This window comes from Diuraphis noxia, unplaced genomic scaffold, assembly GCF_037042655.1.
Source record: "Diuraphis noxia isolate RWA-SAM2 unplaced genomic scaffold, SU_Dnox_SAM2 contig0003, whole genome shotgun sequence".
In the NCBI taxonomy this organism is placed as follows: Eukaryota; Metazoa; Arthropoda; class Insecta; order Hemiptera; family Aphididae; genus Diuraphis; species Diuraphis noxia.
Window position 1 is genome coordinate 31,621,866 of NW_028301713.1, and position 25,922 is coordinate 31,647,787.

Below are 25,922 nucleotides of genomic sequence, written 5' to 3' on the forward strand. Positions count from 1 at the left end.
TAAAACTATACATTTAATTTTCATAAGCAATGCATCTAGTAAAATACTTACGAGAAACAATAATTTTTGTGTACACATTTTTTTTTTTTATTATTATTTACCTTGAATATTTTGAATGCATAAGGATTGGTCATAGTAAATTTACATTTATTTGTATGGTTTATCATACTTAACACATATTTTAATTAGATTGACATAATTGAAAACGAATAGTTTACTTATAATATGCGTTATAATTAAATTTCCCAAACTGATGTCTATAAAATAAAATAAAGACGGATAGTTTTGGGCAGACTTTTATTTAAAAATAAATTATCAGGAAAATCGGCATAAAATCGCAGTCTAAGTAGTATCTATAACTTAATTACGGTATAATATTACAAAATAACCCGAAATAACAGTAAACGATTTCGTGTGATACGATTTGCCGTGGCTACATTATTGTATAATATTATATCATCACAAAAATAATGTTATGTACGACTATACATATTATGTACGATCGCCTTAAGTAATAATAATTGGACATTTTAATAAGGTACTACGGGTATATTTGCAAAAATTTATCTTTCGGGTGATCGGAAGCGGACGAAGATTGTGAGTTTAAACGGGTAGAATAATATAGGTAACAATATTATGATCATCGCGTTTACTGTATGGTTTTTCCATTGTCAGTGGCCGGCAATCGAGATAGTCTGTCGTCAAAAAAACGTACGGTGCCCATTTTACGCTGTCTCCTCTTCACCCATCTATTGCCGCCAATGATGCCGTTTCCAGACAGATGTGGCGATTCGTCGTTATCCAGGAGCACCACAAACGAATCCGTCCGATCGACCTTCTTTGCGTCACCACTAGCTGTGCAATCCACTACTTCCAAACGGAATGCCGGTTTTTTTATAAAGCGTCTGGAACGTCTGAAATCAAATTCTCACAGTCAAACGACGACAACAATAATAAATATTACTTAATAATATATTTTATTCGATTGATATACGCCCAAGCAGACATTTTTTTTTTTTATATATATGTATATTGTATATACAATAATTACAATGATAATATTTTGTATAAACGAACGGTATGACGTCACTTTGTTTGCACATCGCCCACAAGTATAAAACGAACACGTCAACGATAAATTATGATATTGACACTATAATATAATAAATAATTTTTCGAATTACTGATAAAAATCAACCATTAAGCTCTGTTTAAATTTGAAATAAGCAATGTTGCTGTAGGTTAGGCACACATTTTCAAACATAATCTCTCTGCTATGGCTGTACAACCATACAGTCCAAACTTATTGTCAAAAGCCTCCAGACATTCTATTTATCTACACAGTATAATTAAATATACATAAAAATATTCATGCAACTATCTGTACATTTTATAATAGTTGGTATATTGATTGCCTAACGAAAATATTGCATGATTTTTTGGGTAAAAAAAATGAGGGATTCGGTCAACAATCGTTAATCATTAATATGTGTACTTTCCTATATTGTTGAACCTTTTTAAACGTTGTACATTCAGTTCCAAATGTCGGCTAACCGATATTAGTCAGAAGACGGTGGAAATATGCAAAAGATATTTATGTCATAATGAATAAAACACATATTTTACCGGTATATGACGTATCAAACACTAAAACTCGTGTTGGACGTCTTCGAAGTTATTTCTGTCATACCTACGTATATTGTGTTTAGCAAGAGTTGGGGGGTACTTGTCACACTTAATCAATTTAAACCTAACGCTTAACGCGAATATTTCGCATTCAGAAAACGGGATGGAGTTTATCACCGATAAAGTAATTACAAAGCTGCCATCGTGTTTGATGTGAGATGGCATGGTACAAAGCGCGTATCGACTTCTTCTCTTCGCCGTTAGCAAATTGAAACAAAGGGACAGCTTGAACAAATAATCAAGCTTAAAATTAAACTGCACATAAATAATGATAAAATTAATAGGTGGTCTATATTATAATTAATAATTTTGTACCACGGCGCTTTGTATATGCAATTATGATACACGAAAAGCTTGTGGGTAATGATATTATTATTATTATGTTTAAAATCAGAAATTTCTATACAATATAACTATTGAAGTGTTCATGAATACTGGCAGTACAATATTTAATTATATAGTGGACACCAAAACTATAAGGTACTTCAGTTCTTGTTCAAACATGATAATATCTGTTAATTAATTTATATTTTTTGTGTTATATAATAATATTAACCCATTAAACCCAGATAGAATATTTTAGTATTTTTATATTTTACACTTTGAAATTACCCAAAATACAAATTTGAAAATCTATATACCTACATATATTTGTTTATAGCGCTGTAAAACTTATATACTATACTTCTTTAATCTATCATTAATGTATGGATAAAAAAAAATGAATTTATATAATTCCGGTAGTATAAAATATTTGGTATGATTAATGGCCTTCTTTATGAGTTTTAGTTTTGTTTGTGTAACTTAATATCACGAGTCTGCGGTAATTTTAATAATATGTAATAATTATAAGTATAGGTAACATGACCGGTGACTGTGCGTACAGACATCAGCTATAGTGTATGACGCATTTCTTTGAAACTATATGTTTTTTAGCGTACATGAAATTTATTTAACTATAACTTTGCGTTCATACTTTGCTTTCCTTTTACTTTTTAGTACTATTTTTAATACCTTCTTCATTTATCCTAACAAAAAAGTATAAAAATTTTTCGTTTTTATCATATTTTCTTACATGCTATTAACACGTGTTGCATTTTATTATGGTGCTATTTCTAACACAGAACAATTGTTTGGATTTGTCCCACAATTTATTCCGTTTAAAACAATTAGGTAGAATTTATATACGCGTTGAAAAAAAATATTTGGTTATATTTTTCTCTTGATATTTTAAATATAAGTAAGTCAGTATGTTTTGATGCCAACGTCATTGTTATTAAAAACGGTTGCAATAAAATATGTTTTATTATTTATACAGTTTTACAATTATTGTTTTGTTGTTTAAAATTAGCAACTATAATCTACTCCATTGCTGCTAAAATAAACTAAATATAAGCTCTTTGTATATTTTAATAAAATATTCTTTTTATTTTGTAGATTATTGTTTTTAACAAAAAAACAAACGCCCAACTTTTAAAACTTTTAAAATATTTAAACATAAAACATTAATACTATATTTGAGTTGTCGTATATTTTGTGTTACGGTTGAAGAAAAATTATTGCTAAAATAACAAATCCAATTTAATTTAAAATTATTTTTAAGACTATTAGAAAAATTATATTGAACAATATTTACTTAAAGAGTTTCTTTAAAATTTTTACATATACATCTGAATAATAATCTTTGTAATATTTTGTTTTAATGAACTTAAAACAACCTATAAGTTGTGATTGTATTCAAGCAATCAAATTGTACGATATTTTTTATTTTTATTACATCATTCACAAAACTACTCTTAGTAAATCTTATTAATTATTATCATTGAGTCATTTTACATAGGTATTAAAAACAATGACGCAACAACAATTCTGTACAAACCATATTTACGTATCAGTTGTATTTTTCCGCAAAGATATATTTTCAGAAATGCAATTATTACAACAAAAACTAAACAAATTATTATTTTAATAAAATTAATTTCACACAAATAAATATTTATATAATTTAATATTTAAATATTTAAATATCAAGATTGATTTTTTTTTTTTATCATTATTAAAATGTCCATACAAGAATCATTGCAACTTCCAAAGAGAACATTTTTAACAATAATAAAGATTTTATGTTAAAGAATACTTGGAGAATCATTTTTTTTTGTGCTCAGATACTATCTGACAGATAGCCTATAATCTCGTCGGTTAATAGTTAATGGAGATCCCATATATTTCGACTGTCGATATTTATATTGTTTTTCTCTAATCATCTAGTGATCTAAAAACAAGATATTCTACATAACTACTTTCAAGAGGAAGCAGAATAAAATTTTATTATTTCCAATGCAATTTTCAATTTAAAAAAATACTAGGAGTTATTCTGAATTTGTAAAGCTATCCATCTAAGTCAATACAGCACTTAAAATCAAAAAAGCGAGTAAGTCGTGTATGTCGCTCTGCTGTACAGTAGGTTACAAGTGGGTTACTGTAATGGATGGAATTAAATTTGAATCCAATGATATTATATCATTGTATACAAAAAACGATTCTGAGCGAAGACGGTTTATCTGTCTAGGATATATTATAGATTATTAAAAATTTTCAAATCTTAGATTTAAAAAGAAAAATTTTTATGAAATTCTAGTTTGAAATAATTTGCGAATTTTCGTGATTTTTACATATGTTGTCAAAATTCAATCTTTGAATGCTTGTAAAAAAAAAATTGTGACTAAGCATTTCTTTTATTTTTCAATTTTTATTGTAAAAATATATTATGAGCCTTGTATTACATTTTCAAATCTTAGATATAAAAAGAAAATTTTTTATGAATTTCTAGCTTAAAATAATTTCTGTATTTTCGTGATTATTACATAACCTTAAGTTAAGTAGTTAAGAATATAATAATGTCTCATATTTTATTAGATATTTTATTTACAATTCTATGTTTAATATGCTATAAAGTATAAATTGAATCGGAGTTACAAAATAAGTTTGTCTCGCTTCATAATGAAACAACGTTTTATTTGCATCAATATTTTACTGTAGCCAACAGTGAGTCCAAACCAGTAACATGATACCCCTTTTCCCGGCACACCACCTACGCATTGATGCTAATAAACAACATTTTTATCAATTTTTATTTTATTTTAAATTCATATACATAATATGAATTACAGGGCCCCACTGAGAAGATTCGTATGGGGGCCAAAATGTTCAATCTTTTCAATCAGGGCGTCATTAAACACGGTAAAGGAAAAAAGGCATGGGGAAATCGCACTAAAACAACAATTACAAACAGATCACAACATGTTTGAAATTATATTGTGATTGTAGGTATAATTGTATATTTTATCTTTATAGAACTGTATAATTTTAACTATTTTAAGTACCTAAGATCAAATAATTTTGGGTATGGAGAGTTACTAACATAGTATCGTCGTATGTCGTATAACTTATGTACAGAGTTATTCAAAAAGCATGCTCTCAATGTTTTTCATTTTGTTCGAAATTATGATTTATTAGAATAAATTCTCAAGTACCTATACTTAATGTTTTATTTTAAAATGCTTTAATTATGTGTAACATTCTATATTTAAGAAATGTCTAGTACCAACCATTTATTCAAATGATAATTCCCATTTATAAATAATAATTTCTCCTGAACGTTTTTATAGAGTTACCTTGATGATTTTTTCTTAAAAATGTCGATGTATCCAAACCTATTTTTAACTTTTATTCTGAATTTAACTAAGAATTTTTGAGTTATTTAATATTGTTCTGATATAGGAAACCACACTGCAAACTCCATTAGTAGGTATGTATAATAATATAGCAAAGCGTTTTTGGTTTTTTCACGAATTAAAACATATTGTATTTCATAAAGCGCAGCCAACAAGCTATTAACTTACAAACCACGTCTAGATATCAAAATAAAATAAAACGACTCGAGTAGTCTAGTATATGTGAGTTCACGGTGTTTTGCACACACACACACACACACACACACACACGCATACACACCTTGCAATAATTTCGAATCACATACGGCAGAATCTCCCCGCACAAAGCTAAAGCGATCAGCCACATTATTGTCAAGTCAAGCAATCACCCACACACAACTATATACAATATATAAGTCATTAATATACGTCGAATTTACTCGGTTCGGGGCGGTCCACCGACGAAGAATCGTGCGGGCCGAAGCAACATGCCGCTGTCCCGTGTCAGAACCATTTCCTTCATACTCTCGTCGAACGACCGCCGTCTTGTGGTTGGACTACTGGATTTCTTCGGCACGATCTCTTCGGTCTGGTCTTTGAGGCCAAATATAGATAACAATTAAATCGTTTTTGGCCGATCGAAGTTTGAAAGTTGCGGGAATCGGGTAAGGCGAGGGAAAACAAGTGTGGGTGGACTCGAAAGATTCCTCGGGTCGAAAACAATAATAATAATAATAAAATGTAATTTATACGTCGAATTCCTTCACGAACAGCTTTTCCTATATTCAAACACCCTTTATTTTATAGTTTTCGCCGTAAACCTAATAACCCGAATCCATCGTGTCCCATACCACACGTGCCAACACATTATCGAAACTCGGTCGCCAACACGCGTATAACAACATCACATATTATACGATATAGGTACCTGCGATGTTATAAAGGTAATGGCCCTCGCCGGACTTGGCATCTTTGACAGAAACGGAACAAAAGAATCATCATCTCTATAAACGCTAAAATATATTATTATATGTCTATTATAATAATATATATTATATAGGTCAACACGGAAACGTTTTATTACAATTATAATATCCTTGGTGCACGTATGTCATTATATAACGTATAATATACAGGCACGTGATTGCCGTTACACAGACTGCATAAGTACCGGGATAGACATTAGATGATCCGGTTTGGTTGGGTTCACTTGGGAAAAAGTTACAACCGTTGATGCACAACACACACTAAAGTTATATATATATATATATAATATACAGATTAAAGGTATATACATTTTATTAAGTATCTCACTCGTGGTCATATTAAATTATTTACCGTTGTTGAATATATAATATTATTATTATCCGACGGAAGATTTCATTGGCGCAGTGCACGCGCTTTATAATATGAAAACGATTATTATTATTATCGTAGTGTTGGGAATTTCGGACGTGCAGAGATCGATATTTTTTACTATCGCCACGCGCAAGACCATTAAATAAAAATACAAGTGTCAATGCTACCATGGTCGTCGTACGGAAGGGTCGAATACCTATCTACTTGTATGGGTAAAATGCGAATTTGCTTTTGAAATTTCCCGGAAGTATCATCTACAATCGTGATAAAAAAAATTTTTTGGGCGCTACACGAGTATTCGTGGCGGAGATACGACAGTTACTTATCGATATCAAAAGAGTGTTTTTTATATTTACGCGAGGTTGGGTGTTTGTGAGCAAACGCTTTTCTTATCGGGGACGATCGTTTTGAAACTCGGAAAGGAAAGATACGTTTTTCAGTGAAACTCGATCCGTATTTGGGTATACGGTTAAGTTTTGTTGAAAAACGAGTGTTTGATTGTAAATATTCTTCGGTGCGTTTTTCACGGCCTTCTTCTCGGAAATTACTACTCGAAAATTCGAAAAACGACCTCTGGTCAGCCTGATCTATATAAATTACAGGACAGCGGACGGGTTCAATTTTTAACGCTTGGAGAAACGCAAAAGCTTTTTACGGCTTGAAAAAAACTGTTTCTGAAGGAAAAAACATAAAAACGCCCTTTACTGTCGTAAACCAGCGACATCAATAGCTTAATCTATAACTTACCCAACCCAATATGCGTATAGGATACTTCATATTTTATCATACGGATTTCAGCCCCCACTTCTATCTACCCTAATAGACACACACACACAATCACAATTATTATGAAGTATCGATATGAATAATTTCAAAATTCAAAGTATACAATTTTTTTAATAATTAAACTACTCATCAAAGTTAATTATATTTTAATCGTCCTAAAATAATATTATTACTTACAGAAAGTTAAATAAAAATAAATCGATTGAAGGAGAGAAATCAGATTTTTTAGAAAAATATTCTGCTAAAATTTATGAGATAAAAATAATTATTGGCAGGTAATCATAAAAATGTATTGTTAGTAATTATTTATTATGGAAGATAATAGTTTTAAATATATTTTGCTACGAGTATATTTTCATAGAGTTGCAAACGATGTGAATACACTAAAGTTGACCTACATAATTATAGATGTTATTTACTTTCAAAAATGTCTTGTACTTAATATTTAAAATTTAAATGTAGTTTTAATGCAAAATAACTGTCAGATCGTCGTGGTACATCCTGTGCATATTTATAAATATGATTTATGATATATTTTGACATTTTGTTCGTAACGGCTGTACCTACATACTCGTATACTGATAATAATAAGACTTAACCTATAAAATATTGAACGCTTTTACCTTGTTCGGTGACGTCCGGATGTGGCGTGACCGGATACTTGCGATAGTTGGCCATCTGCTCTGTCTCACCATCCATCGGCCCTTCGTCCATCCTCAGCCCGGTGCCTGGTCGTAGGTTGTCTGCCCGCCGGCCGTCCGGATGTGGCACATACTGGTCGTGCTGTTCGGACCGGGCGCCAACGCCTTCCGGTGCCGGTTCGTCTGCGCACACAAACCGTCCAATGTGACTTCCCTGTCGGCCGGCCAAATTGCGCTCCCTGGGCACGTCCTGGTATCGTTCGGCGTACTCGGCGGTGAACTCGGCTTCACCTTCCACCTGCAGCTCATCTTTGGGCACTGCTGCGTGCCTCCTGTTGTTACTCATTTCCTCGGCTGTACGGTATGGTGGTTCGAAACTACACCTGCAACGTCACACTTGCATTTTTTATATTTTTTTTTTTATCATGGCTATCCGTAATATTACTATCGTGATAAAAAAAGCAAAACAATTTTATAATTTTTATTTTTTGTATAAATATCGAACAAAATAGTTTTTCACTTATACGTTTTAGAAGTATGTATGAATTTAAAGTTGATCAAAACAAATCATTACACACTAATTTCACACTTAGGCAAGCCCCTTGTCAAATGTAATACTTTATGACATCCCCCATCCCTTAATCACTCGCAGTAAAATATCTAAGTCTCACCCTTGATCGACGCTTAACTTGGGCTCAACACATATTTCAAAAAAAAACTATTCCTAAATAATCTAATAATACTACGTATGCTTAAACATTTAATTAATAACAAAATAACCCCTAATAATATTTAGAGGACGCTATACAACCATTTGTTATCTCTGTATTACAAGTGCATAGCATAGCACATTTACGTTCAACAGATCACGTTTAACTCTATTAATTTAATAATTAGAGTGAATCGACTTATTATGAACATTATCTATTTATGCAGCTGGGTTTTTTTTACGATAGTTCAATTTTGTAGCAAGTTATGTGTATATAAAAAAATGTAAATTAAAAATTTTCATAATTCACTTAAAAAGTAAGTTATCACAAAAACCCATATACAAAAATAGATAATGCTCTTACCACCAAGTTTCATAATAGGACAATTCGCTCTAATTTTTAAACTAACAGAGTTTAACGTGATCTGTTGAACGTAAATTTGGTACTATGCTATGCAATTGTAATATGGATACAACCAATATGTGTGTAGCGTTCTCTTAAACTCCTCATGTACAAAACCTTATTAAAATGTATCTGGACATACAGACTATAGGTATGGGGAAATGCTATAAGTCCAATCTAAATATAAGATACAAGCTGTTCAATATATATCCTTAAGGAAATTACTAAATTCCCCTCCATATATGTATATCAAACCATATACTCTTCACATATATCGTAACTTAAAACACTCATGATCAAGCTTAATTTTTCAATATAAAATTTCATAACTATCTATCTACTCACTCAAATATTCTCATCAAGAAATTATAACCCCTGACATCCCTAGGTTCTCAAGGTGACAGAAACGCAAATGATTCAGATATTTATTACATTGAAAAAATAAATAAATAAAAAACATAATTAAATCACACAAGATTTAATACAAATTGAAAGTGCCATCAGTGAGTGGCTCTTTCCCAAAATAATGTAACTCGTGTTTTTTCTCTCTTAACACACATATAATCTTTATATTATATAATATAGATTGTATATTATTTTCTAAAAAACAGAAGAAAAAAAGAATTTTGTACAAACCAGCATACATATTATATGTCACATAAACATGGTGAATTCACTAATTTCATGAACCAGATAATAGTGAAATTCGTTCAGATCGTGAATTTTGACAAAAATACATTATATATGGACAATATCTATATTGTGTAATTTATGTAATTATTATTATAAAACAAATTTGGTATGTAATTTAACAATTAATAATTATATTATATTATTGTATTATAACTATGCTTCTCTATATTGTTTTATGAATAAAAATATAACAATTATAGTCAATAAATTATATCATATTATAATTTGTTTTTATTTTTTTTTTTTCATAATTCATACATATATTATATTTTATAAATGACAGTGTTACCTATGAAATATTATAAAATAATCATGAAATACCTATATTACCTATATTTATTATATTGTTAAGCACACCTACTTGATTATCGAGGAGTTTTTACCTTAATCGAACAAGACAAAAATATTTACCCTAACCTTACACGGTGTACAAATATGACCATCGTATTTTTGGAGCTCCAAATGTCAACAGTAACTCATTAGCAATTTCAGTTGTTATTTAACTCTCTAATTAAGAATTACAAATATTGTGGTATGACCTTGGTAATTTAGTATACATTTAAATTTTCTATCAGGTACCGACTGAAAATCTACTAAGTCAATTTGTGCTCTTTCATTGAAATTTGTAGTTGTGATAGATTTTATTACAAGTGTCCTTTCCATTGAATTTTTACAATTGTTAAAAACACACATTGTTAAAAAAAATGTAATTGGTGATTTTAATTTATAATATGTATCATGAAACGCATTTCGAAATATAACATTACTTCTGTCGCCTGTCCTAAAATTAAATTCTTTAATTTTATCAAAAAGATCTTCATAACACTCCAAATATATATCTAGATTATTTGATACATATCATATGTATATAATAGATAATATTGTCGTCGATCTTTTTTACCACTGTTAAGATAAATAAAATGCTTTTCATAAAATACGTTCCTTTCCTCCTTTTTTTTTAAAAAATTGCTATGATAAATGATAAATCCACGTACAAACTGAAAGCGCTATCTGTGTTACACACAAGCACTCACTAAATGTTATTTGTTGAACTCAGGATTTGCATAGTTTTCCGTCGACCATCATCGAATAAGGAATCATTCATTTGATATAGGATGTGAAATTACCTAAATAAAATTTGGCATCTCTCTCATACAATATAGATCATGAATAAAACATTATTATCTTTATTGATAGTGAAAAGTATGGTAAACCTTGTTTTGTCCGTGTAAGGCAAAACTCCATTGCCAATCAAGTAGGTGTGTTTGTTTTAAAAATAATACACTATGTAACAGTCGACGTCAAAATCAATCATTATGTAAAAATAATGGTGAAAAAATAATTGTTAAAACTAATCAATTATTTTGTCAATAAAACAATATAATGATTATTATAGGTTGGTATACTTAATTTCATGATTATTTCATAGATAACACTGTTATTTATGAAATATAATATACCTACGTAATATACAATATAGAAAATGTAATAAATTATAATACTATTAGGTACCTATGATATAATGTAATTATTTATTGTTAATAACTTAATAACATACCAATTTTTTTTTTTACATAATAATTACACAAAGTACACAATATTGTTATTATCCATTTCATGAAATGGATGTCCATATGATGTATTTTCGTCAAAATCCACGATCTAGACGAATTTCACTACCTATCTGAATATCCAAATTAAACCTTATTTCTCGCAAGGAGTTGAGACCCGAAACCCCTCTTCCCAGAAAATACAATACTGTGTATATTTCACTAAAAGTGTAAACTTTTTGTCAATCGACCGAATGACTGAGGAAACCTAAATTAATCATGTTAAAGCACTGCTGCAGGGCGTGGATTAGTAGGTACCTACCTGTATTCGGTGTCAAACGACGGGCTGGCCGACAAACTGATCGGAGGCTGCGGTAGCGGCGCTACAACCCCGTCAGGTCCGGTACCAAACTCCTTCCGCCGGTACTTGTGCAACTGATCGACAGTTACCACCGGTTTGTGGCTGTACCAGTGCTGTAGACGCCCCAAAGACTGTTGACGGCGAACGGACGCCGGTCGATCTTGCTGCAGTTGTTTCTTGTTCTTCCGATACCTAAGCATTATTATATATTATGAAATATGTGAAAGGGTTGGATGACATAAAATAGTAACGTTTATGGTTTGGACTTTTATTACGCCCTTAAAAATGTAAATGTATAATATTATAATTTTATATTATGAAAAATCGTAAAACGTTAGTTTATACGACACGTAAGTATACCTAATATTAAAATCAGTAAAATAAATCCTGTAAATAAAATACATGATCCCTCAGTAATATTATATTACACTAATTCCGTGACGAAATGACCTACTCTACGAAACAATTTCAGAACATACTTCGAATTTCTATAATTTGTATATCCAATAAACTTACATAGTTTTATCCCCTAAGGTGGTTAATTCAATGTATAATTTTGCTTAAATTATGAAATAAGAATGTTTTAAATCATCCAAACCGACACCCTAACACAGGGATTGAACTTATTGACATTATTCAAAAGTGAACTATAGTTAATATTTTGATTGAGTTTTATAGAGATATATTTTCGCCCATTTTATTAATACTCTGTGTTTTTAAAAATTTTAAATATATAATTGTACACCACGTTTTCGTATTAAAATTATTTAATTTTATGATATTGTAATAGATCGTTATTTAATAGATTTAGCTGTTCAAAAGTGCTCCTCTTGAATTTATAAAAACGTAAAACTCAATAAATATACAGACGTGTTTTAATTAGTTGTATTTTAAAACTTCAAAAGTCAATTCTAATTACCATCGTGATGGGTTCACGACGAAATATTTGCTTTGTATTTTGTGCTCTCGACAAGAATTATTAGTATCATACAGTAATTACATCGTGGCTTACAACAAGTACCAAATATACTGCAAAGTAACGGTAATATCAATATTGAAATCGCTATTCATTATAAGGAGTCGATGACGACATCGTTCTCTTCAGAATACAATCGAAGAATACAATCAAAATATTTTGATCATCATAAACATTATGATATTGTGTAGTACATTTATTGTACGTTTGAATGATTTTGTTCTGGAAATCAACAAAACTTTGGTTTCCTATTTAAATTTCTTCGACGGTCGCTACATTCGACCCATCTAAAAAAATGACTTTTAACTTTCGCTATGAATTAATTTATCAAATAAAGCACTTGAAAAAATTAAAAACTAAAAAAAAGTTTTTCAACTAAGCCCACAGTTATTTTTATATAAATGGAAAATTGTTTAAAACTATTGTAATTACTAACTATAATTCTTATATGCTATACCGGGGCCCATAGTGTGAGGATAGTCCATTAATTATTAATCGAATTAGTCTTCTGGCGAGAAGTATATTGAATAAAAAAGCAATAAAACAAAACGTTCTCGTTATTTAAGTTATTTATTGCAGTATATCGCTCCATATTTGACTAGAAACCTATTACATAGGTACCCACATATCTTAAGTTTTAAATATTTACTTTGATTATATTTGCAATACATTCACAGAATAAATTTATTGGGAAATTTAAATAAGTATACCTACACATTTTCTTGTTGTTATTATTTTTATAATTTAATTACAGTCGACAATAAATGTATTAAAGAACAATTTCGGTACTCGTTTAGATTATTATTAAAATGTAAACTTTGCATAATAACTGAGTTATTGTTGTAAGATCGAAAAAAAAACAGTTTAAGTTTGGTTAAATTTGATACGTAAATACATAATTTATTGTATTGGTTTAATTTTTGAAAAAAAAAAAACTCAAAATGTATTTCAAAAAAATTGTTGTTTTATAAATATATTGACTATAATAACAATTACCTATGTATCAAATAACTTTACACTTTAAACTATATGGTATATAAATGATAAATGTCTTAAATCTCTAATAATTTAAAATATATTATCTACTTACAATAATGTTAATAGCATTGTAGAGTTTCCAAGTTTAAAATCGTAAAATGCTTTAACATAATGTGCATATAATATGTACGTACAAATAAATCATGCAAATGACACGCAATTATTATGAGAAACCGTATCGGCCTTGAGTATTTTAGTTTGTGAAATATTACATTTTAATAACTTGTGATCCCGAAAAATACTGATAAGTTTTCCTGAATACAGTATAAAATATGAACGAAGTTTCACAAACTAATTTAATCAAAACTGGCGACAGCGCTAACGTGTGACATGCTATTATAGCTATACTGTATAAGTTGTAATGATATTTTATTAATTCTACTGGTGCATGAAAAGTTTGTCGGTAGAAAAATTATCAATTGTTATTTTAAAATATGTTCTAAATGAAATTTCATATAACAGCTTTAGAGCATAGATACTCACTATTTTGCCACGGATGCTAAAAATCGAATAAACGTCAGTGAAAAGGCATGTTACGTATTTATGTACGAAAATGTTGGCGAAGAAAAATTACCAATCAATCATATGAAAAGACGATATTACAATCACGAATAACTATAAAAAGAATTATAAATTATTACTTTCAAGTTTTTTTTCCTCCCTTTGCGATGACTCCAACAACTACTGTACACTTCTAACTTCGCATACCTTGAACTCAAATGTTATTATATAACAATAAATCATAATAAAACGTTGATATGTCTTACATATAAATACATACACCAGCTGTCTATTAAAAAAAAATGGCCATTGAGTTATGATTTTGAAAATTTGAGGATTATAATATTGTATTAACGTTTTACAGTTTTTATTTGTAAGACTGTTTTGCTCTCATTTTCCAAGTAATCGAAATTTCTATGATCGCTCCGATGACGATTTACGTGTAAAAGACCACTCTTAATATTATGATATTTATTATTTTATAATGATATAAGCATATATTTACCATTGTAGGCTAATAAACCTTTGTATTTGAAGCCTTTAATTAATAAAAAAAAAAAGCATATATTCATTATGTATATATTTATATAGTTGTGAACTTTTCATTAATTTAAATCAACTAAATGCATATATTTGATTACGATAAACTGTACCTAGTAATAAATTAATAAAATAAACCATTTTTCCAATACTTAATATATATATATATATATATATATATATTATTATTATTTAATTTATATGAACACCCCAAAGAGTACAAGTACGAATAATATCATAAATTACAATCGATTATTGAGCTTACAAAATAAATTAAAAGCAATATATTAATTTTTAGTTCTGAAAATGAGTCATAAAAATAATCATGATTTGTACGTGGATATTTTTTTTATTAATGTTAAATCAAAAATATTCTCTTGAAACTTAAGTTTTTATACTAACTTTATATGTTGTCCATTTAGAAAACGGAGGGAAGATTCTATTTTCACAAATAGGGGAGGAAACACTAATACTATACATATATAGGTAATTAATTAAAAGTTTAACATATTTCAACTAAATATTTTTAAATAAAATTTGTATATTTCTATACTATATACATACTATAGTCACTATAATATAACCTCCACCACATTATACAATAATACAATATACATACCTATACGAGTATCTACTATAAATATACACGTATCATTGTCATCGGGTTGAGTGACTTTTACAATAAAAGACAATAGCCCAGAAGGCAAACATTCCCGTATTTCTAACACGTATAAATGATGTCATGTCTTTACTATATCATATTTTATTATAGCGTATACAATACGAACGATATCGAATAACTGTTTCTGTAAAATTGTTTTCACTCTTTCTTTCACTTGCTTTAATACAATAAAGACTTAAACGAATACTACTATCTATATACAATAATAATCATAATAATTATATATGCCTACAAATAGTGAAAGTAAGACAAAATATTTTAAATATTTTCATAATATGGATGATTACAATATATTATTAATAAAACATAAATATTATATTTCAATATTTCTAAAAGACGATCGCTTTTTTACTGTTAACACTTTTAGGCAATTTTAAATTATGCATTGCAACTACGGTGGTTAGTTCATATTTTGACTATCTCTAACTACGTATAGGAAAATAACACCCGGAAAAACACTCTTAACCGCTCCAAATATTCTGTAAGATTGTAATTCACTTTGCCTGGATAATATATTATATTACTACATATCTATAAATTGATGACACTACACAGTTGATGGTATATTAAAGAAGACGATTGATAAGTAATTTTTCATTAAAATATATAAATGTATTGGAACAGTGTTTAATGTTATATCTTATAGGTATCATGTTCTATGATAGCAAACCCATTTTTAAATAAATATCAAGCACAGCTTGTTTTTCTAATTTGATGACTTATCAATATTCAATGACATTAAATTTACAACAAAAAAAGTAGTAAATTACTATTTGTCTCCTATGACATGTGACTAGCTCCTTGCACATTTTGGTTTCCATGACATTTGTCATGACATATTACATATACGATATACCAGATATTTAATATTCATATGTATTTTTCTAGTTAAAACTAACTACCAACCTATATTGGTCGAATTTCAAGTACTAAGTATACGGACAAATAAATAAAAACTGTACTTTGATAAGTGAAATCTCGCAATTTAAACATCGCATAATTCGATGCGACGAATTCAAAAGTGCGTGTCAATAGTACTTTTTCATTTAAACAATTAAAAAGAGTTTTTACCAAACTAAAACGTAAATGTAATTTCCTTACACAGATAGCTAAGAAGTATAAGTGTTTGTAGAGCATCAAAACAAAACTCGTGTGGATAACAAAATAAAAACAACAATAAAATCACATGAAGTAGAATATGTGAGAATCGCATAAAATCGTAGATAGGTACTTCCAAACCATATAAATAAATAAAAATGTACTGCCAGACCAATTGCCAGAGCTGTCGTGGTCTTTATATTTAATTTAAAAGAAAAAAAATAGTAAGCCCGTAGCGTTTACTTTGGGTTATATCAATACAAAATAATATATGAGTCACAATGATATTATCCAACTCGCTGAATACGTCGCGCGTCGTATCTATATTATGATAAGTTTGTTTTTTTTTTTATTATTATTACCCATGGCATCGTTAGCCATCAGGATAACTATAATATATAGTAAGTTATCAGAACTAAAATATGGTAAGCCTAATAAACAAGTTTGATAAATAGTAACTAACATATTGACGTGAATAAAACATCAATAACGGTTTTTTCGAAAAATTTCGAAAAATCACATCTTCAATGTAATATATATATATAACTCCCATGACCAGAAAAACCTGCTGTAGCTAATGAAATAATGCAACCTACTTACCTATTTTCTCTATGATATTAAAAATTAAAATAGTAGTAAATTTAATAAATTTAGTAAAAATGTAGCTACATACTCGTATCTATTATATCGTCTCACCTGGACATTGTAGAATCGGCGGTTGTCTGACAGTGCTGACGTGCAAGTACTAAAACAGTTCTTTTCCCACGTAAATACTTATTGTGCGGTTATCGTTTTAGTTTGAAGGTCGTCCGTTGTTTCAAAACTGTACCCTAAAATAGGTTACGGGGTCGATTTGTATCTACTAAAACTATGAAGTTTTCTAGACACGCATAATGTCTACGACAAAAGTGGAAATAGCAATGTAACGAGAGGCTCACTTGAGAATAATTAATTTTACGGAAACATTGTACAGACATTATAACAATTAAACACAATTTAAACATTTGAACTTTAAAGTGATCGATGAACGGTTACAATGTTTAAATACACTTTTAGACCTACATTATAATTTTAAACTATACTTAGACATTGTTCTACAAACAATGTTGACAGCCTCATTATCACATCTAAAACATAATAATTAACAATTATAAGGTAATATATTGTATAATATAATCATGAATCATCACAAGTATTAACAATAGTTGACAGGCTAAAATAATAATACTATTGTTATGACAATAGTATACCTAATGTAATTTATGTTTGTAATAATATTAAATTTTTAATAACTACAAATAATTTAATAAAAATGTAGGCATTTTTAATTTTTGTATCCGTTTAATTATAACTATTGATATATTTTATTAATACATGTGTAAATATGCTGTATTAATTATAATAACAATAACTAAAATTGTCATCTTATTATTATAATTTAGATATATCATCCCTATAAACACATATGTAACAATTATAATCACCATAACTAATGACCATAGATTCCAGGTTCTTGAGATAAAAAAAAAAAAAAACAATTTATTTTATTGATATAATCATATAGATTAGATTTATAAACTTGTTTTTTTTTTTTTTTTTTAATCTTTCACCAGATATCTACAAGATATCGAAGCAACAAGAATTTAAAATACTAGATTTTTGAGTGTCTCATAATATATTCTTAAGTTCTATTAATCCTAAGAAAATGTTTAATACGTCATATTTTATAAACAAAAAATATGTATCTACATTAGTGTATCGGACTACAATTATTACTATGGACCATCTGCAGCATACAGCTAGAGTATTTTTTATTTATTTTATTTAGATGTTTTAATTTGAAGAATTATAAATTACTGATGTTATCAATTATCTTAAACTAAAAAATAACGCCCGAATAAATCTTCTAGTACCTTTGAAAAATATTTTTTACTCATAAGTTACTGATGTGTACATTACATTGAAGCATCGTCATCGCGCTTGGCTAAACTACTAAGAAACGTATTTTTGTACGTTTATAGGACTGAAAATAATAAGGCTGACTATTAAATATGTATACAAATCAACACAACAATTAAATTATACTAGTATAAGACATCCCCCATACATACAATTAGTTTTTAACAACAGTTTCAAGAAAAGTAGAATACCGAAATGACTACATCTATCATAGTTAAGGAACTAAATTTTCAGTATAAAAAGAGAACTTTTTCTGTGTGATAATGTCTTATTTTTCAATATTATTTTTAATGGAAAAAAACTTCCCATAGGTCTAGGTAATTCGTTACGCAGCAACGCTACTAACATAGAACCACTTTTAATTTGTTGTTAAAATTGGAAATTAAATATGTTTTAGATTAGAATTTAAATATTTCTTAAAATTTCATATAAATTGTTTAAATCAAACATCTTAAAAACTGAACATATTATGACGTCCTCTTAATAACCATAATTAATGATAAACGCATGTATGTCTTCATAAAGAAATACGATGATTTACCAAATACTGCACGGTTATTGGCTAGGTATTAATAATATAAATTTAAACACTTAATAATAAGTTATTGTTCATTGCCGGTCAAAACTCTGAAACGGATAAGGATTCTATATAATAATATTATTTACAACTTTAAAACTTCAGTGATAGAAAAATTATTGTACCATATTTTATTCGCCCCATTTTCGTTACCAATCTGTACCATTCGAGTTTCAAGGGAAATACACCACAGCAGTGCGTAGCCATACATCAACGCAATATGCTTTCCGACATGATGAATTATCTAACAACGTTCAAAACGCATATCCTGAAATATTTGTTGTCCTACCAATGTTGTACGCAAACAATCGATTTCGCTGCAGGTTACACACACACACACGTCAGTATATATTATTATATACATATATTAAATTATGAATAGTCGATAGCAATATAATACTAGTATACCTAACGATTATTACACCGAAATATAATTGATTAATTCTTCAGAGGCGTCCAGACGATTAATAATATTATCCACCATACACCGGTGTGGTATTATTACAATAATAGTCACCCGATCTATTATTATAGGAACTGTTATATACATAATATACAGCATAACATAATATGGCCTCATTCGTGTATAATATCCTGAATAAAAGCTCGTCAAACTTTTACATTTTAAAATCCCAAACGATAATATCATTATAAATCGTAATATCGTGATAACTGCACTGCAACGTGTAGCGATATAAAATATAATATGCAATATAATATAATACGATATCGAGTTTAATTTGATTACAGTGTTTTAAATTTGTGTACATACCAGTAGTGGAGAACATGTTTAAAAGCCGTTTATTTGGACGCGCGGAAGGTCAAGTCGAACGAATTGCCCTTGCAGTGTGCGATAATGTTGTCCGACGGTGAAACTTTATTTGATCGTACTTGGCTGCACGCGTTATACCAATCAGTAACACGCTTACCCTAATTTAAGATTATTGATTTAATCAAGCCGTCATATTAAAAACCCATTTTAATATTTAAATATAGAATGAAAGAGAATTTTGAAGAATTAGTTAATACACTCATATTTTATTTTAGAATACATAATATACAATTAATAATTATTATTATCGACTCGTTTGATATATTGCTATAATAATCATGTAGGTATATGTATATTAAAGTAAATTGAGTAGGTAATATAATATAATTAATTGAAATCATATCATGGACTATGAAATAATAACTATCGTTAACTTCGTTTATCTTACCATAAATATATTTGATCGTCTTTTATTATCATACCAAAGTTATATGGTTATATATAGTATACCAGTTAGCCGTATAAATAGGTGTACATCGTTTTACTTAGGTACAACATCATACTATAACAAAACTAGTGAAACATCTACATAAATTTTAAGCCTTAACTACATTTCCTGGTAAAAAAAACATTTAGTTATATTATTTTATAGCATGCTCAGACCTTATCAACATTTAAAATTATCATTGTGTTTCTACGTGAAAATATCTTCAAAACGTTTGTTGCTGGGAATAACATCTTCGGTTACTGTGTAAATAATTTATTAATCTACAACAATCACTGGAGCTTGAAAACTCAGATTGATATTAGTGTTTTAATAACGTCGCGACAATATTTTCAGCTATTATAATGTGTATGTACTTGACGTATAAATACGTGACTATATAATATTATTATCATTATTATTGTTATTCGTTTACTTATATGTATTATATGTTTACCAGTAGTGCCGCTCTAGGTCCCACCGAGTTCATCGCATGTCTTATTAACGAACCATATAATTCAAAATCAATAAATATTCATAACAATATACAAAAAGTACCTACAAAGATATAAAAATTTCCTTATTTCTCCCTTTTGTCGTGGACAGTGTTTATCTAGATAAAAACGTCCGTAAAATTATCTCATCTAGATAGATAAAAAAATGTATAAATAATTAAAATATAAAACATACCTATCTAAATAAAATAATAAATATATAATATCTATGTGTCCGAGGGCATATATACAATCACAAAAAAAAAAAAAATATATTTATATAATATCAAGATAAATCTGTTTTTTTAATTGTTTAGAATTATATTTAATTTATTATTGATTTGAACTCTGTTATTTTTAGTGTATGTGTTATATCTATGTATTTTAGATGCACTGTTCCTGATAATACATAATATGTACACAATATTATGTGGGTATGGATTTTCATTTATGTTAATTTTATTTCTGTAAATAATATAATACGAATATTCAGTATATAAAATAGTACGTCATATTATTATCATTCACCATTTACGTGTTTGCACATTGTACACGCACACACAACACGTTCGTGAACTTAGCGGCACTCATGTAACAGATTTCAATAAAATCTATCCAATAATTTTGTTGAACGTTTGTTGGACATTGTTGGAAAGGTTTTACAATTTGTTGGACCGTAATTAAGAAGTTATAAACATTTTTCCAAAACCACCGCTAAGTTCACACTAACGGCCAACATTAAATCAAACACATAACAAACTGTACAAAACTGTTTTCCACGGTTTGTAGGACGTTGTTGGAAAGGTCCCGCCATTTGTTGGAACTCTGTTTATTTTATACGAATTTTTGAAAAAGTGCCGCTAACTTCACACCATCGGCCAACTTTTTTTAAAAGTTCAAAAAACAATCCAAAACTGTTGTAAACGGGTTGTTGGACGTTGTTGGAAAGGTCCCACCATTTGTTGGAACTCTTTTTATTTAATACAAATTTTTGAAAAATGCCCCTCAGCCAACTTTTTTTAAAAGTTCCAAATGCTATCCAAAACGGTTCTATATGGTTGGTTGGACGTTGTTAAAAAAATTTGTATAAAACCAACAGAGTTCCAACAAATAGCGGGGCCTTTCCAACAACGTCCAACAAACCGTTTACAACAGTTTTGGATTGTTTTTTGAACTTTTAAAAAAAGTTGGCCGATGGTGTGAAGTTAGCGGCACTTTTTCAAAAATTCGTATAAAATAAACAGAGTTCCAACAACGTCCAACAAACCGTGGAGAACAGTTTTGTACAGTTTGTTATGTGTTTGATTTAATGTTGGCCGTTAGTGTGAACTTAGCGGCGGTTTTGGAAAAATGTTTATAACTTCTTAATTACGGTCCAACAAATTGTAAAACCTTTCCAACAATGTCCAACAAACGTCCAACAAAATTGTTGGATAGGATTTATTGAAATATGTTACATGAGTGCCGCTAAGTTCACGAACGTACACACAACGGCCATGTTAAACGTACCAACCTAAGCATATCCTTTTTTCAGTAGAAGATATTACTCTATTGATATTCATATAATAGTAGTATATGATTTAAATTATTATTTTCTGAATTTAGGAAATAGCAGTCTCGGATATAGATAATATACATTATCTTGTATGTTGATCATTGAACGAAGCAATGGTTATTTAAATTCTTTATTTAAAGAAACACACGATGCAAAACAATGTTTCTTTGAATTATTATTAAATATAAAATTATTTTAATCAGAACTATTAAAAACTTTATTTAAAAAAAAAAAAATAAAAACTTTAGACGAATTCTGGCTCCACCAACAACTACAGTGCATAAAAAATGCAACATCTACGTACAAGTTGTACGGTACAAAAAAATCTGAAAATGCACTTTAAAGATAAGAAATTATCATGTGAAGCGAATAACTTTCACACGCATAACATAGGCAATTACGACGGCGTGTCAGGTCCGACTCGACCCAATGACGTCACGTGTCTTTTTTGAATCCCTCAAAAATTCATAACTTATTGAATCATAAAATTAGAAATCACTAGAAATGTTGAGCTCCTAAAATAATAATAAAACAACAAAAAGACGAAAACACAATAACTAAGAATTTGTTTTTGTGTGTATTTTGAAAAACGAATTTCTGAAAATACCTATAAATATAAATACCCCACATTAAAAAGATAAAACTTATACAGATTACTATACTATATTCATAAAAATATACTATAAATATTTTTATCAATGTATTTTTTATAGTGACACTTCGACTCAAATATATTTTTAAGTAGGTATACTTACATGTACATGCAACACAACGAGCGACATCCGTCGGTGTCAATTCCATCTTCTATACATATAAGCGAAAGTAACCTCTTAATTCATATTCACATCAATTCAACGTAGAGCCACATCTATTAGAGTTATCGACTTTAAATTTTGAAGATAGATTAATATAATAATTTCACCGTGAAATAAAAAGGAATTTTTCAAAATTTGATTTTAAGGGGTTGAAATCAGCAAAAATAAATTTTTATTTAATTTGTATCTAGATATAGATGTGAAATGGAAATTTTTGTCAAGCATATTTTCAAAAACTACTTATCAAATTATCTTGATTCATTTCTAAAAGAAAGAGTATATCGTGCATGTGTCATAAATATAGTCCGATCAAGTTGCGGGGGTAAAAGGATGGCCCTACTAAAAACTTCAATTGTAACGACATCTTCCCACCAAAAAATATACTAAATATTAAATCTTTTTGTTCATTGTAAGGTTTGCTATTGGTTGTAGATCCAAGGAGGATGAGTTACACATTTATGAAACGGAAATATTCGTCATGCATGTTCTGAGACACCACTCAACCTCGATTTTTTTTTAAATGGAAGAGTACATAGTGCTCTTTAGCTATTTCAGCAAGCTCGTTATGTTAGTACATATTTTTCTTCCAAAATAAGTCATTTAAAACCTCACAAGATATTAGAAATATACCGCAAAAAAAAAAAAAAAAAATAAGAAATTACAAAGATTCGGCGTTATCTTATATAATATTACCTATTTCAATAAAATTACTATAATCACACGGTGTTCTGGATAGGCAATTTAAGTACACCAACCAACATTCCACGGTTTTTCTATGTTTCATCTAATTCAACATAATATATTATAATACAGTTGAATTGGTTTTTTTACAAATATTATTCACTTTTTAATACGACGCTGAGTGTGTGTTTCACTGTAAATTTATAACCCGTATTACTATCTAGCCCTATGTTTTATTTTCCTAATTTAAACTACTCACTTATTCCTTAAAAATGGATTATTATGGATTATTATTTTACTTTTACACATAATACCGTAAGTTAATGCTTTATATCATTATAAAAGTTCATATAGAAGTATCATTCCATAAATAAATTATTATCATTCAAAATATACATGATATTTTATTTAATGTAGGTACTTCATTGATAAAACGATGATCATAAAGTCACTGTCGTTATAGTCCGGTTTTCCAATATTTAACAACAATAAGTATGATTTATGAACATTTTTTCTAAATATGATATTATAACAGTGATTATTAATGTCCAAAAATTATATGCAATTATTTTAAATAACCAAGATTTAAAAAGTATTAACAATAGTTTTTAGTGTTTATGTTACTGGCAAAGTGTTAAGTATAGGTATTCTATAAATGTCCTAGGCATTCTATAGAATTCTTAGGATTTTTATAGAATGCCAATACTATGTTAAGAAATGTGTTAAATAAAAATATGTTTATTATTATTTATTGCTTATTATTCATTTATTACAGCAAACAAATGATGAATGGCATTTCGAACTGCATAAAATATTATTCTTTACCTGCACATAAACATTTTTTGGATTGATACTTTGTCTTGCATGTGCATTTTATAAAACCTTGTCTAGTTATTGTAGATTGTTGAGTTGCAATTGTACGTAAAGCAAATGTATTTTCTCTTGGAACTTGATCAATTGTTATTAATTTTTTTTTGGCATATTGTGAATTGAGACCTTAAATACAAAGATTTTAAAATCCCTTCCTTAGTCCCTAATCTATAATACCCATCAACTGTTACCTGCAAAAATATTTTAATGAACGTAAAATAATAAGATACAAACGGTTGAATAACTAAATATAATATGTATTATTTTATGTTTACCTCCATAACAACAGCTAAAATATTTCAAGTATCTCTGCGACCTATGTGCACATCGGAAACTGGAACTCTAACTGTAGCACCTACTTCAGCCGGTTCAAATTTTTATCTGACAATGTTTTCATTTCAACTGCTTGATTTTCAAGACTGTCTTTAGCCCGTATTCGATTACCTATAGCATTTGCGTTATTTTATTGAATTGTAAGAATTGAATTATCTTGATTGATATCATGTATTATTAAATTTTTCATGTGGGGGCCTCATTTTAAAATTTTCCGGTAAGCAAAAAATGGCCTATCCACCCATGAGTAAGGTAATCTTGGTATACTAATATAAATTTATATTTTCCATCTGTGTGTGACTGAAAATCAATGAGGTCAACCTGATATCGAGAATTGAATTCCGGTGAAATAATAAGCTTAACCTAACCTAACCTAACCACTACTCCTTTTTAACGCCTTTTTTTTTTTTGACATGGTTCACAAAATTGTAAAAATAACCTCTATATCATACCGAGTAATATTTTTATATTTTCTTAAAAGTTCAGAAATCATCCTGTCACGACCACCATGACCAACTGATTCATGTGTAATTTTTAGAATTTCGTAAACTTTATCATCATTAACATAAAATAATATTTTGCCATCAGCAGTAACCGGAAAAATTAATTTTCATTTTCTGTACAACCAGAATATCGTATCTATAAA

General features: G+C 28.7%; 1 protein-coding gene and 1 pseudogene across 2 annotated transcripts; both read right to left on the minus strand.

Moving 5' to 3' along the window:
- Window positions 1–282: 282 nt before the first annotated feature.
- LOC107163260 (uncharacterized) lies at window positions 283–17,715 on the minus strand. Of its 2 annotated transcripts, none has more exons than XM_015510583.2 (5): window positions 17,433–17,715; window positions 11,863–12,093; window positions 8,168–8,568; window positions 5,840–5,993; window positions 283–914 (listed from the first exon to the last, which is right to left on the minus strand). In XM_015510583.2, the coding sequence occupies exons 1-5, from the start codon at window positions 17,438–17,440 to the stop codon at window positions 650–652; spliced, it is 1,059 nt and encodes a 352-aa protein (XP_015366069.2). In that variant the 5' UTR covers window positions 17,441–17,715; the 3' UTR covers window positions 283–649. The 2 variants fall into 2 exon arrangements, with proteins under 2 accessions (XP_015366069.2, XP_015366068.2); XM_015510582.2 differs by lacking the exon at window positions 17,433–17,715 and adding an exon at window positions 13,968–14,336.
- Window positions 17,716–24,835: 7,120 nt separating this feature from the next.
- LOC149057229 (uncharacterized) lies at window positions 24,836–25,466 on the minus strand (annotated as a pseudogene).
- Between the last annotated feature and the right edge of the window lie 456 nt (window positions 25,467–25,922).

Bases quoted from the DNA above. Each gene is read 5' to 3' on its own strand.
- LOC107163260 (XM_015510582.2), bottom strand. The intron at 8,569-11,862 runs GTAGGTACCTAC...GTGACGTTGCAG, and splicing joins TCGTTTGACACCGAATACAG to GTGTAGTTTCGAACCACCAT. The intron at 915-5,839 runs GTAAATTCGACG...ATTTGATTTCAG, and splicing joins GGTGGACCGCCCCGAACCGA to ACGTTCCAGACGCTTTATAA.